Source organism: Rhea pennata, chromosome 6 (genome assembly GCF_028389875.1).
Source record: "Rhea pennata isolate bPtePen1 chromosome 6, bPtePen1.pri, whole genome shotgun sequence".
Lineage (NCBI taxonomy): Eukaryota > Metazoa > Chordata > Aves > Rheiformes > Rheidae > Rhea > Rhea pennata.
The window spans coordinates 18,171,700-18,186,278 of record NC_084668.1 but is presented as its reverse complement, the minus strand read 5'-3'; the positions used below and the strand labels follow the sequence as shown (position 1 = coordinate 18,186,278).

The 14,579-nt window shown below is 62.1% G+C and overlaps 1 protein-coding gene across 1 annotated transcript; it reads right to left on the bottom strand.

The window, feature by feature from the left end:
• Window positions 1–16: 16 nt before the first annotated feature.
• On the bottom strand, window positions 17–3,181 carry TMEM198 (transmembrane protein 198). The gene is made up of 4 exons (XM_062579393.1): window positions 2,991–3,181; window positions 2,106–2,681; window positions 1,562–1,752; window positions 17–831 (listed from the first exon to the last, which is right to left on the bottom strand). The coding sequence occupies exons 1-4, from the start codon at window positions 3,178–3,180 to the stop codon at window positions 685–687; spliced, it is 1,104 nt and encodes a 367-aa protein (XP_062435377.1). The 5' UTR covers window position 3,181; the 3' UTR covers window positions 17–684.
• Between the last annotated feature and the right edge of the window lie 11,398 nt (window positions 3,182–14,579).

Below are 14,579 nucleotides of genomic sequence, written 5' to 3'. Positions count from 1 at the left end.
CCAGCTCATCCTGGGAAAAGGCGGGGGGAACAAGGCAAGCTGCTCTGGGGGCAGGCAGGGTGCTTGGGGCAGAGGAGATGGGTATTGGGGGTAGCTGCCTAGGAGAGGGGCTGGGAGCTGCTCACAGGCAGGGCTGAGATGGGGGGGGCACATGCAGGGAAGATCACTGGAGGGCCACGGGCCTAGGGACCCGCTTGTGAAGGAAGGGACATGGAGCACAGGCACTTGGGGAGTTGTTGTACGGGTGCGGTGGGGTGGGGGCAGGCACAGGGAGCTGCTCTTGGGGAAGGGGGCTCGAACGCGGGGATGGAGGTGTTGGGATACAGAATAAGCATGCCCGGGCCAGGGGGAAACACGGAGCAGCGGGGTCTCAGGGAGCCCTGGGGCACTTGTGGGAGCCCTCCACCCCAGCAGAGCTGCTCATACCACGCTCCATGAGTCCATGTGTCCCTGATCCTTGGCCTGAGTCCCTGCCGGAGGGTTTCCCCAGCACCTCCAGCGCCGTTGGCATCCTGGGCTTGCCTAGCTGAGTCCCATGCTCCCCCAGGAAGGATCTCCATCCGCAGCCTCTGCAGCCCTGAGCCACAAGTGGTCATCCAAGGCTGAGGGAACAGCCCCGCATGTCCTAGGGGGTCTTTCGGGGCAGACTGGGGTGCTGGTGTCGCTTGAGGTCACTCGGTTGGGTTATACCCGCACGGCGGGGCCAGAGCCCGTGGTGAGGGGCACGGTGGAGCTGCAGTCATAGTCCAGGTCCACCACGGTGTGGGAACTGGCGATGAGGTTGTTCAAGGATGGCCCCGTCTGCCGTTCTCGGAAACTCTGGATGTAACTCTGCTCGAGAGAGGAGTGGGAAGTGAGGGGGCCCTGCTCCTGGTGCACTCCATCCCATCTCATCTTGTCTTATCCCATTGCATCCCATCTTATCCCATCTTGTCCTGTCCCATCCCGAACCATCCCACCCCACCCCTAGGCTCGGCTGCAGCTCTCCTGGCACCTGCCCTGACACCCTGCGTGGTCCCATCTACCCCACCACTGCCAACAGGCTCCCAAAAGTGTGCTGGGAAGAGACCATCTGTGTCTGGCAAAGCCCAGCAAGCCATGTGCAGCAAGGTCCTGCCACGTGGTGCCAGCCTGCCCACCAGCTCCCACTGCCGGTCCTGCCATGGCCTCGTGACAGCCCCCAGGTGGGTGCTGGTGAGCTGGCCTCCCCTCCCTGCACTTTGGCCCTTTGCAAGCTGCCTGCCACAGGGAGCTGATGGCACACTGTCCCCTTGTCCCTGCGCACGGCCCCATACCTTCTCTAGATGCATACTTTGTGCCTTGCCCTCTGCTTTTTTATTGTGGCCACGAGCTTCTGGCTGCTGGTTTTCACTCGTTTGCAAAGACTAAAGTGGCCCCGCATCGGGCATCTTGCAGCTCAGCCCTTCCTGAGCTGCCCCAGCCTCGCTGGTACGGCCTTGCCCCCTCTCGCTGTGCCCCAGCCTGCCCGCAAGGCCCGTACGCGGAGAAGGAAGGGCCGGCCGAGGCCCGGGGAGATCTCTACCCTGGGCGCGGGACTCACTGGGGAGAGCACGTCCCCATCGAAGCGGCGCACAGGGTTGGGCTTGCGGCGGTAGGCCGGCTCGGGTGGGTGGGCCTTGTGCTGGTGGGGTGGAGGGTGATGGGGTCTCCGCTTCTTCTTCTTCTCCTTGCGGTCCTCCCGCTGCTTGATGCGCATCAGCTGCACGCGGCGCTGCTGCCGGCTGATGATCACTGCAGGGCAGAGGGGCCTGTGAGCACGGGGACTTGCCACAGCCTGAATTCTCCCCGCACCCAGACCAGCCACCTGATCCTCCTCCGCTCACTCAGCCCAAGCTTCCCTCTACCCCACACGCTGGGGCCACAGCAGCCCCTGGTGTTTCACCACGCATGGCCAGCTGTCCCCTTGCTATAGTTGCTTGCTGGACACTGCAGAGCCCATCCATCATGCAAACTGCATAAGCAAACCCAGGCCCTGGGAGCACCTGACCTAGCTTCGAATCCCCCAGCTTCTGCACCCAGCAACATCTCACGCCATGTCCATCTTCCCCAGCCCCTGGTCACCCCCAAGCCAAGCCCCTGCACACCTTCAGTGTGGGAGTAGCCCTCCGCCGTGACCTTCCACTGCACCAGGACGCCCAGTGTGGTGAGCAGTGGCCAGATGCCCAGGATGACCCAGCTGTACCAGCACACGGGACGAGCAGGGGCCACCTTGATGCGCTCATAGATGTACTGCACCAGCAGGAAGAGCTCGATGAAGTAATCGACAGTGACGGTCATGATGGCACTGCCAAAGACTGCGGTGGAGAGCGTAGTGAAGAACCGCTGCCACTGCAGGGTGAGCACGGCAAAGAGCATCCCCACGCCCAGGAGGAGTGCAATGGGGATCCACACCGTTGGCGGGTGGTAAAACTGCTCCATCACCACCAGAGTAGCAACCGCCAGCAACAGCCCCAGGAGCAGCCCCACCATGAAGAGGCCAACACTGCGCACCAGCATGGTCACGAGCCCACACAGGACCCCGATGCCCAGCCCGATGCCCACCGAGGCCTCCACGCTCAGCTGCGTGTCCAGCACCCGCTCCTTGTAGCACAGCATGAAGATGATGATGGAGCCGAACATCAGCCCTGTCAGGAACATGACAGCCTTGAAGCAGCGGTAGCCTACGGAGAGATGGCCATAGTTGGTGCTCAGGAAGGAAGCTGTGCCCGATAGAGGCACAGCCAGCCCCATGCCGCGGGATCTATGCTTGAATGAGAGGGCAAATGCCACACTTTCCACTCCTCGCAGCACTTCTCTGGCCCTCCTCCTTGCCACTGAGCTGGCAAGAAATAGTTTTCTGTGGCTGAGTTTGTGTCCACTCTTGGGGCTGGTGCTCCCAGCTGGGCCCCCCATCTCCCCCATGCCCTTTCTCCCACCTCCACTTGCCCCATCCACCTCTCCTGCTGCAGCTGGGGCCTGGCCTGGCTCACCGAAGAAGCAGTAGATGATCCCGAAGAGGCAGCACATGGCACACACCACTGAGGGCACCACTTGGTAGCGACGCTCGATTTCCTGCTGGCAGCTGTGTGCCCACTCCTGGCCCGTGTCGTGCGGCAGCAGCTTGAAACGCAGCGTCTGCACAGTTGCAGTCATGGCTCTGGGGACTCCCGGAAGAGGCATCAAAATCTCCACTCCTGCCCCATCGCTTGTGGGCAAAGCTGTGCCCCAGCACCTGCTCCGGCTGGGGAGGACAGGAGAAGTGAGGTGGAGGCACTCGGCAGGCGCTCTCCCTCGCAGCCCTGAACTGCCGCCGTCCCAGCCCGGAGATCCTCCAAGCCCAAGAAACTCAGTACCCAGTGCCGGGAAAACCCACCCCAGAGCCATTGCTACTCCCTTGGGAAGAAAGGGAAGAGGGGAAGAGCCTCACCCAGCCTTGACAGGGCAGGCTGTGGAGCTGTGCTGCTCCCCTGGCACAGGCCAGGAGCTGCCATCTCCCAGAAGGGTGTCCAGAAGGATCCCTTGTCCCCAGAGAGTCTGTCACCATCCGTGGGGAGCTTCCCTGCTAAAACGCGGTGCCTTGCAGTGTGTCTGTAGCTTCAGTTTCCTGCCCCTGGCGCTCACGCCTCTCATCCATTCTCTGCCAGATTAAAGAGATTTCTACTACCTAGTATTTTCTGCCTGTGAAGAAATTATACTCTGTAATTAAGTCACCCCTCAATCTTCTATTTTTATAGGCTAAACAGATTGAGCTCTTAAAACTTGTACTCCAAGGCATTTTTTCCAATCCTCTAATCATATTTCTGGCTATTTTTCATACCTGCTCCAGCTTCTAGTGACCTGCTAAAAAAGCAGGCGCTCCAGCTAGATTCAGCCCTCCCACGCTGGGCTCCTCGGGGTGCTGGAGAGGAACCGGTCCTCTCTTGGGCTGGGGCTAGTGGCTGCCCCTTTTCCAATGGGTCTGAGCCTAGCTCACAAGAAATCGGACAGCTTTTGCTGTGCCGTGTGCTGGCGTGGGAACGCCAAGTCCACATTTCCCATGGCTGTGCCAGGATACCGGGGGGAGGGGGGGTCGCCAAGGCCCCTTCAGAGCCTCCACAGATGCAGAGGACATAATCTCTTGCAAAGACTGATCCAGCTCCAGCTTAAAACACAATTAAATCTGCCGTCTCCCCTCTCCGACCTGGAAGCTCTTCCAGCCTCCCTTTGTTCCCATGGCCATTTCCAGGCACAGTTGTTTGTTTAGGATCAGTTTATTGACACCAGCTGCCCCTGCGCCAGCGTTGTCCTTTTGATTGCCACATTAAAGCAGCCAGCTCCGGCCTTAGCCCTGCTCACAAAACCAAACAGGTCACCAAGAATTACTGGGGCCGGGGCAGGAGCGAGGGCAGAACCGCAAGCGTGCCGCCGCGCGGACGCCGTCTCGGGCCGGGGCAGCTCTAGCCGCACGAGGCCCTGCGTCAGCACCTCTCTGTGTTTACCACGAATATGTGGACTAAAGAGCCCTGCCGCCTGCTGCACAGCCTGGCGGCTTGTGCGGACGCACCGGCACAATCCGGGCTGCCGCGGCCCTCCCGGCTCCCGCCGCCTCCCTGCCTTCCCTCTGCCGCCTGCTGCCTCCCCGCCTCTCCTTTGCGCTAGGCATACCGGAGCCGACATGGAGGCTCTCCACTAGCAACCCGTCTGCAGCCCCAACCTGCAACGGGCAACCAAGGCTTGCCTTCGCCAGGGTGATGCCTCCTGCAGCTGCACGCGTCCCACTTGCACCACCCCTGACAACCCACGCTGCGGCGGCTTTGCTGCGCTCCCCCGCCTTTGCGCGCTGCTTCCTCACGGCTCCTTCCCGGCTCCGGCGTGGGCATTTTGGTATGTTTTCCCACCGCCTCGCAGCGCGGCCCGACGGGCCGGCTGCCCTCGCTCGCTCCCCGCACCGCCCCAGCGCGGGGGCTGCGCAGGAGAAGGCGAGCCGAGCCGGGGAAGCACAGCGCGAGCGGGGAGGCACAGCGCAGGCCGGGCAGGGCCAGCCTGCCGGCGGAGTGCGCGGCGGGCAGGCGCACGGCCGGGGGGTCCCGCCGCGGGCAGGGGCGCCCGGCGGCTCCGGCCGAGGCGGCGGCGCGGGCCGCTTGCCCAGCGCCCATTGGCGCCGGCCCTGTTGCTAGGGGAGCGAGCGCCTGCTCATTGGCGCCGGCACTTACCCACCGGCTGCCTCCCCTCCGCCACATCCCCGGCTCCGCCTCGCCGCCCGCCGCGGCCCACCGGGCTCCCGGCTCTGCCCCAGCCCCCTCGCGCCCCTCCGGCTGCAGCCCGCTGCACCCCCGAGCCCCCACCGCGCCCGCCGCCCCGCACCGCGGCCTGCCGCCGCCTCCCGCGCCGCGCCGCGCGGTGCCCCCAGCCCCGTCCTGCGCCGCCCAGCGCAGCTCCCTCCGCTGCACGGGGTCCCTGCAGCCGCGTGCCTCCTTGCCCCCCACGGCTGCGCCTCGCACCGTGAAGGCCCGCGGGGCCATATCCTGCCCTGCACCGCGCCCCGGTAGCTGAGGGCCCCCTGCTGCACCCTGCAGCCTGCTGTCCTCTCGCTGAGGGACCCCAGAGCCACGTCCTGCCCTGCACGCTGGCCCCCAGCACGGCACAGCACCCCAAAGCGGAGCGCTGCCCTGCACGGCGCCCTGCAGCCACATCCGTGTCCCACCTGCCCCCAGCCCGGGCTCCCCGCAAGCGAGGAGCACCGAGCAACATCAGGGAGGGCAAGGCAGCCGCGGCCGCCGGCGGGCTGCCGCGCATCTCCCACAGGGTGCGGGCAAAGGCAGCGGAGTTTAAAACAGCTGCAGCCTAATCCTAAACTGTCTAGTCTGGCTGAAGCACTTAGGTCTGGCTGCTGTAGGCACCAGCTGGGAGCTGGGCACTGACTCAGGCCCCCTCACCGGCATGAGATTGCTGGTCCAGGGGAGCGTGCGTGGGCTAACGTGGGGTCTGGTGCCCATGCCAGCACTGCCACTGCGTGATCTGCCTCCCCACGCAGGTGCCCGGGTATGGCCAGTTTGTTTGGCTGGTGCCTCCTTCTCAACAGCTTTTCTGGGTGACCCCCATGAGCTGGTTGGGGGCCCAGAAGGCCTCTTCTTGCAAGGGGATCCTGGCCACGGAGACCTGCTCCCCCAAGGCCACAGCAGCAGGGCCAGGGACTGGACACTGCTGGGCCACAGCCCGTAGGGGACACAAGGCAGCCTGGCTGCCCCTCTCCCGGAGGGAACGGGGATGCTCACGGGTAAGGACTGTCCTGGGTCGGCTGGAGGTGGGACCTGGAGCCTGATCCCACCGCAGGGCCTGCCACGGAGCTCTCCGCCTGCCACCGCCTGGCCTGTCCCACACTCCGGGGTGGGCCAGTGCCAGACAGGCCAGGACAGAGGGATCTGCTGGGACAGCGTGAGGGACCTGCTTTCTCAGGGATGCACAGTCTGCAGCACCCCCCTAGAGCATCCGCCTGGGAGCAGGGAAGGGTGCAGGCAGCCGAGGAAAAGATTTACTGGTGGAAGGGCATGCAGAGTGCTTCATCCTCTTTCTGCCCTCAAGATTACTCTGGCAGTTTGCAGGAAAGCTCCTAATGAAAGAATCCTATTAGCAGAGGGAAAGGCTGTGCGCAGCCTGGCTCAGACACAGGTTGCAGGCTGTGCGTCCTCCCCGTGTCCGGAGAGGCACCGGAGGGGCCCCCACACCCTCAGAGAGCATCATGCCATCGACTGGGAGCTGCGGTGTGCGCCTAGGACCCCACAGTGATGAACCAGGGCATCAGGATGGTCAGCTGGGAGGCAATGCTGTGCCCCACCAAATCCCAGCACCTCCTTGCCCGAGCAGCCACTGCCTTTTCCCTCCTGCCTCTGCTCGGGGCACCGCGGCTGGCTGCCTCCCACGGAGAGCAATCTTTGCTTGCCCCTCCGTGGCAAGACCCACGGCTATGCACCCGCACACTCCGGGGCGCCTGGGTGGCAGGACTCCGTCGGTCCTGGCCCCGCTCACCCCATGGCGCTGCTCTCACCCTGCGATCTGGCTCCTCTGCCCAACCAGGGCAGCGACCGCGGGCACCACCGCCGGCCCCTGCCCAGGGATGCCCTCACTCCTCAGCCGTCCCTCTGGCTTGGCCTGGCTGCACTCCCAGGGCTTAACAAAGCCCTGGGGCACCTGGGTGAGATTTAATAACCGGTGACATACGGGGGATCAGGGCAGATTAGCTAATTACCCCAGCAGGGTGCAGCCTGCTGACACACGGGATCCTGTCCCCCTCTCCCCGTCTCGTCCCTACGCCTACTTTGGGCAAAGCCAGGGCACCCTATGACTGCTGCCACAGCCAGCATCCCACAGCATCCCGGAGCCCTGCTCCCTTCGCTCGTGGCATCCGGCACGTCCCCGGGCCCTGCTCCTTTTGCTCTTGGCATCCTGCCGCGTCCCAGAGCCCTGCTCCCTCTGCTCCCGGCATCTCAGGACATCCTGGGGCCCCGCTCCCCTTTGCTCCCGGCATCCTGCCGCACTCCGGGGCCCTGCTCCTCTTTGCTCCCGGCATCTCAGGACATCCTGGGGCCCCGCTCCCCTTTGCTCCCGGCATCCTGCCGCACTCTGGGGCCCTGCTCCCCTCCACTCTTGGCACCCCAGGGCCCTGCTCCCTTCACTGCTGGCACCCTGCCGCGTCCGTGCCCGGCTCCCCTCGCTCCCGGCATCCGGCGGGCGCCGGGGATGCAGGCGCGGAGCGGAGGAAAGCCGGGCGTTGCTAAGCGACGCCTCTGCAAGGCCTGCTGGCGAGCCGGCGCCGCTCTTCCGCTCCTCCCTCTCTTTGTCTGGGGTCCCTGGGGCGCCCCAGCCTGCAGCCCGGCCTGGGGGCACGCGGTGGTGCCCCACGGGGCAGCCCAGCCTGCGGATGCCCGCCCCGGGCCGCGGGAGCCAGGCGCCGCGGCTTGGCTGGCCGCGGGGCGCGGGAGGCTCCCGGGCAGCGCGGCGGGTGGCACGGCCGGCTGAGGGGCCGCGGGGTGCCGGCAGCAATCCTGCCCCCGTCGCGTGCGGTGTCCTGCGCGCACTGGGGCACCGCTCCAGGGCAGAGCGGGAGCCAGGCGGCCGGGAAGGCGGAGCAGGCCTGGGAGCATCCCGCTTCCCGCTGGCCCGGCCGGGCCCGGCCAAGGGCCGGCAGGAGGGGGCGGCTCTTTGCCCCGTCTCGGGGATGCTGCCCCGTGTCCTCGTCCTGCCCCGCTCTCTCGCTGCGGGCAGCCAGAGGCAGCACATGTTCCTCTCTTCCTGGCAACTTGGCAAACTCCCCAGGGAACAGCCGGCCCGGCACCCTCATCCCACAGAGCCCTGCCCCTGTGCCGTGCTGCCCCAGAGCCCTGCCCCGCGCTGCCCCTGCCCCGTGAGCTATCCACCCCCCACACTTCTGCGATAGACCTCGGAGACCCACGCTGCTGGCTCCACAGACACAAACCCCGCATCCCTCACGGCCTCCCGGAGGGGCACCCTATTGCACCCTCCTCCTCCTCTTCTGTCCATAGGCTCCCTCATAGTTCCAACACAGCTTTTCCCCTGCAGCCACCCCAACAATGTCCCTACATCGCCCCCAGCCCCAAAGGACTGGGGTTCCTGTGCGCCCCCCAGCTCCTGTGCATGCCAACCCACCGTGCGCCAGCCGCTCTTGCTTCCTCACCCCACACCTCCCCACACCTCGCTGTCTGCACACAGCCCTGTCCCACACACCCCCCCCGCCATGCACGACAGCCATATGCCCACTCCAGCTCCACAAACTCACAAGCACCTGGAGCCCTCAGGCTCCCGGCACCCCATGCGTCTGCACCTTGCAGCCCCACACGTCCTGCAGCCCGGGCATCGCACGCAGCCCCCATGTACGCCCGTTCCCCCGCGCCCGCTGCACCGCAGGCATCCTTCAGCCCGTGCGCGCCACCCTCGCGGCACCCGCCCCCCGCGCACGCCGCGCGGCGCCGCCGCGCTCCCACCTGCGCTCCCGGCCCCGCTGCGGCGGCGGCCCCGCGGCGCGCGGCGCTCCCGGCCCCGGCCCCGGCCGCGGCCCCCGCGCATGGTCGCGGCGCCGCCGCGGCGCGCGGTGCTGAGCGGACAGCTCCGCCTGACGTCACCGCGGTGCGATGCGTCACCGCGCCGGGCGGGGCGGGGCCGACCCGCGGGGGGCGGGGCCGACCCGCGGGGGGCGGGGCCGACCCGCGGGGGGCGGGGCCGACCCGCGGGGGGCGGGGCCTGCACCGGGAGCCGGGGGGGCGAGCGGGGGGGAGCGGGGCGGGGGGGCGGCGCGGCGCGAGCTGCCGGGGGCGCGCGGGCACCGGGGCGGCGGCACCGGGAGGCGCCGTGTGCACCGGGGCGGCGGCACCGGGGCAGCGGCGGCACCGGGGCAGCGGTGTACACCGGGGCAGCGTGCACCGGGAGGCGCCGTGTGCACCGGGGGTGGCGTGCACCGGGGCACCGTGCACCGGGAGGCGCCGTGTGCACCGGGGCCGGCGGCACCGGGGCAGCGGTATGCACCGGGAGCGGCAGCACCAGGGCAGCGCTGTGCACCGGGGCGGCGGCACCGGGGCAGCGGTGTACACCGGGGCAGCGGTATGCACCGGGAGCGGCAGCACCAGGGCAGCGCTGTGCACCGGGGCGGCGGCACCGGGGCAGCGGTGTACACCGGGGCAGCGTGCACCGGGAGGCGCCATGTGCACCGGGGTCGGTGTGCACCGGGGCAGCGTGTACCGGGACAGCGGTATGCACCGGGAGCGGCAGCACCAGGGCAGCGCTGTGCATCGGGGCGGTGGCACCGGGGCAGCGGCGGCACCGGGGCAGCGGTGTACACCGGGGCAGCGTGCACCGGGAGACGCCGTGTGCACCGGGGGCGGCGTGCACCGGGGCAGCGGTGTGCACCGGAGGCGGCAGCACCAGGGCAGCGGCGTGCACCGGGGCAGCGGCACCGGGAGGTGCCGTGTGCACCGGGGCGGCGTGCACCGGTGCAGCAGTGTGCACCGGGGCAGCGTGCACCGGGAGGCGCCGTGTACACCGGGGACAGCGTGCACCGGTGCAGCGGTGTGCACCGGGGCAGTGGCACCGGGAGGCGCCGTGTGCACCAGGGCTGTTGCAAGGGGAGTGACGGTGTGCACCAGGGCGAGGGGCAGCGAGTGTGGGGGTCTGGGCACGGTAGCTGCCGGGCCTGTGTTCGAAGGGGGCAGGCGCAGGGGGCAGCTGCAGACGTGGTCCCTCATCTCCGTGCTAGAGCCTCTGGCTTCATTTCAGTCCAGTTTTCTAGAGCTCAGAATTCTATCTTTAAAGACTTCAGCAAAGTCTTCAAATGTAAACCCCATCTGAATACGAGCTCAGATCAAGAGGACTACTTTCAGAGTGAAACCTCTCTCTTCTTGTCACCGTCTCTCATGGGATCTCTGGGATTTCTCTGTAAGAGAAATCAAATACATATATTTCTCACATTTCTCTGTGCGCAGAAACAAAGAAGGCTTTGGCTGTTTATGATCAAGCTTGCTTTCTGGCTTTTGTCCATGGCTCATTTCTCACTTCTGTGTCTTTTCCCTTCTGGCATCTCCTAGTCCAATCATGTTCCTTCTGTTTATAGTTTTTGTACATTCTTTATTAAACTGCTCTCCATGTGACTGCCTTTGCCTATCTCTTGTGTTAGCCTATTCAAGAGAAAAAGGCCTATGAGAATGAGCTAAACTTGGATGATCATCCTGTGTCTTTGGGGGGTAGGATGGTGCCAACTACTTTCTGCTGAAAACAGGCCTCTCTGTGGCAAAATTGAAAGCTGAGAAAGGGATCCTACAAGCACAGGATCTCCTGCCTGTCCTTTGCAGCCTGCTGTGTTTGGCAGCTTCATGCTTATTATGGGGCAAACATGAGCTGTATTTTATGGAGAGGAAAGGAAGGGCTGTCCAGAATAGATCCAGAGAGCCTTGATTGCTCCAAGGCTGCTGGAAATGGAGCCAAGGGCTGGGAGCAGACTTATCCAGATGGCAAGGAGGGGTCTACCTCCTTGTCCTTATTCAGTAATGCCCAGTGCTGTGTCCATTTTGGGCTGCTCACGTCACAGCTCCTGGAGTCATTCACATGCCACAGGCTTCTTGTGTGCTGCTAATTCTCCCTGGGGCCAATTCCTAGATCAAATTTGTTCTTGGTGCTCTGCTGTTGTGTGGCCTGGTCTACTCTGCAATATTCTGCTGGTGAAGTCATGAAAATAATTTGCATCGTAGGGTCATAGGATAATTCAGGTTGGGAGGGACCTCCAGAGTCTCTAGTCCAGCCTCCTGCTCAAAGCAGTGTCAGCTACGAAGACAGCCCAGGCTGCTCAGGGCTTTGGGCTGGTCTTGAAGACCTCCAAAGTCAGAGACTGCACAGCCTCTCTATGCAACCTGTTCCAAAGCCTGGAAGTCCTCACGGCAAAAACGCTTTTCCTTATATCCGGGCAGTACTTTTTTTGTTTCAGTTTGTGCTTTTTGTCTTTCATCTTTCCAGTGTGCACCACGGAGAAGAGCCTGGTTCCATCTTTACGATAACCTCCTTGTAGGTACTGGGGAGCTGCTTTTTGATCCTCCTAAAGCTGTCTCTTCTCCAGGCTGAACAAGCCCAGTTCCTTCAGCCTGTCCTCATATGGCAAATACGCCAGTCCCCTGAGCGTGTCCATGGCCCTCTGCTGACCTTACTCAAATTTGTCCATGTTTTTCTTGTATTGGGAGCCCCAAACTTGCAGGGCCTGAGCAGCATGAAACTGCCAGCAAACCCTCTGGTGCTGCCTAGCAGAGAACTGTCATGGTTTTGCTCACATGCAAGGATGCGGTACATCTGTGCTGCCAGAAACCTCCTCCCGTGGCATGTGCTTTGTCTCCCCTAGGGCTCTGCATGGTGGGTAACTTAATGGGAATGGGCACCAGACCTCACCCGGAGGCATTCTGATGCTGGGTGGTGTCAGTATGGGCCATCAGTCTGCTCTCTGATCTGCAGACAACTGCAGAGCAGATAGCACAGCTTGAAGCACCCATTTCCCCCATCACATACTCTGATTTTCATCAAAACCCAGGGTTTTTTGCTGGTTGTTATCCTTGCCGCATCACAGTAATAGTGACAATGGAGCTGGCATTCAGGTATCTTTTTAACCACCTTCCCCCACATCTTATTATTCTAGAAGTCCTGCTGTAACAACTGCATCTGCTCATCTGTAGTATTGCCTCCCTGGACAGCAGTTCCCTGTTGTGTGTCCCAGTGCTTGCCCTCCCTGGGTAAGTGCAGTGCTGGGCCCTAGGTTTATTGAATTGTACTTAATTAATTCTGAATATTTTTCCAGTTTATCAAGATCATTTTAAATTGTAATCTGCCCTTCAAAATCTTTGCATGCTCCGCCAGCTTGGTGTCAGCAGCACATTTTATAAGCTGCTCTAACACCCAATAGAAAAGAATTTAGCCTATGAAAAACCACAGTAAATCTGTCCATAACTGTCCTCCAGTATTATAACACAAATTTTGCTGTGTTTTGTTACCAGTTGTGCATTCATTTCACTGTGATTTCATGTGGATGCTACAGCTTTGTAGCATGTCACTTGTAGTTCATTTCTACTTCACCTTTTCTGACTGTATTCTTACCACCTTCTGCTATTCTCTACACCTCCCTGACCTCATTCTGTGCTTTTTCTTTGGTCCCATCTTGACCCACAGGTTATTAAAAAGTTCCTAATATAGCCATTCTAATCACTTGCTATTCTGCCTCCTTTTTTTGTGTGTCTTGGGACAGTTTGCTGCTGTGCTTTCAAAAGATTTTTCCAGCCACTACTTGGTCTCCTACACGCCTTCTTCCCAAGGTTTGTGTGTGCAGCTGCTTTCTGCAGGCCCTAGTGCTTGTTCTGCTACCTTGATTTCTTCCTTTCCTTGGAATCAGCCACCCTGCTGATCTGTGGTCACAGTCATATCGGTTGTTTCTCCTTGGACTCCTGTGCTGCTTCTCCTGTGTGTGTTGAGTCCAGCACCACATCTTTGTGGGGCATTGCCATTCCTCTCGGTTGTTCTGAGGAGTCGCAGAGCTGCTTTGCTTGAGCTGGCAGGGTGTGTGCAGTCTGCAAGGTCCCTCATGAAAACACCATCTATATGTCACAACAGTAATGTGCACGTTTAAGTGAAGTGCCCTTTCCTACGCTTAGTTTTGCAGTTGTCTTGGGTCAGGAGCCTAGTGATGAGGAGAAAACAATTTAGACTCTTGAAAGAAGACCCCAAAACAGCAAATTGTGAACACGAATGTGGTGCTTTAAGACCACCTTGAATTTATTTGTGTCTTTTGTCTGGGCTGGGCAGTTCAGCTGCCTCATGAATGGGAAGGCAGCTTCTGTGCACAGCCACCAAGTCCCCCAAGACGCCTCTCCCGCAGCATCTGCCGCGCTCCAGGAACAAAGAATCAGCTGTGCCCAAGCCACAGGAGAGGGAGCCAAATGTCACTGACCTGGAGAAATCTGCGATTAAACCAGCTCAGACATTTTATCTCCTGTTCCATTTGAACCAAAATTAAAACAAATTTGCTTTCTGAGCTAGAAGGTTACATATGCATCTGCTGAACTTATAACTTCAAGACATGAAAAAACTGACATGCTGTTTCTATTGCTTCCTGTGCCATTTCCCTGGGGCATTCAATGCCTTATCTCTTCAGATGCTGTGTTCCCAAGCCAAGTCCTGAGGGCTTGGTTTGGATCTTGGTAAACTCCTCTCTGCATGAACGCTCTCTGCTGCTATGCAGCAACTTATCTGCCCTTCCTCCAGGCTGCTTCCCCGCACCCGGACAGGGCATCCCTCCCGCCTCTTCCTTTGGAAGCCCAGCTTGTAAGTACTGAGTGAAAACGCAAAGTTTTCCCAAAGAGGCCTCTGGGCGGCCTGAATAAATCTGTTTTCCGAGAACGCGATGAAACAGAAGGGCTGCTGCAGCAGCTGTGCCAGCGTTATGCACATAGCCTTCGGCAGCCTCTGGCGTAGCCCCACAGCTTCTTTTCCCGAGTCTCTGAAGGAAGTGGCATGGAGATCCTGGCTTCCTTCGAACAGCTGTCCTCTGTGGCCTAGCAGCACCCAGGAGCCTCTCCAGAAATTGCCTCCTCCTTCTCTTGGCAATGATAGAAAAAAGGACTAAAAGAGGCTTTGAGAGGTTCTGTAATTGCTCTGAGGGGTGAATTTAGCTAAGAGCTGGGAGCTCTTCCCCGCGTGCCCTGGGGCAGTGCCTGCCAGGCTCTCCGCTGGCGGGCTGCTCGGGCTCCGGGGGTGCAGGGCGGTGCCATCCCCGGGGACCGCTGCTGCCCGGGCGCATTGCTGTGCCCAGTAAATGCCCGGCTGCGCTTCGCCTTCTACTGGGCCCAGCACACGCGCTTTGTGGAGAAAAGCAGGCCGGGCCCTGTCCCCTGCCCCATGGCTGGGCCTGTCCCCTGCCCCATGGCTGGGCCTGTCCCTCGCCCCACAGCTGGGCCCTGTCCCCTGCCCCATGGCTGGGCCTGTCCCTCACCCCATAGCCTGGTCCTATCTCCAGCCCCACGGCTGTGCCTGTCCCCTGCCCCACGGCTGGGCCTGTCCCCTGCCCC

What these genes read in the sequence shown, in the direction of transcription:
- TMEM198 (XM_062579393.1), bottom strand. Translation starts at nt 3,180, where the DNA reads ATGCCTCTTCCGGGAGTCCCCAGAGCCATGACTGCAACTGTGCAGACG. An exon ending in GATCATCTACTGCTTCTTCG is followed by an intron (nt 2,682 to 2,990) that starts GTGAGCCAGGCC and finishes ATCTCTCCGTAG; the next exon opens with GCTACCGCTGCTTCAAGGCT. An exon ending in ATGGGGACGTGCTCTCCCCA is followed by an intron (nt 832 to 1,561) that starts GTGAGTCCCGCG and finishes TCTCTCGAGCAG; the next exon opens with AGTTACATCCAGAGTTTCCG.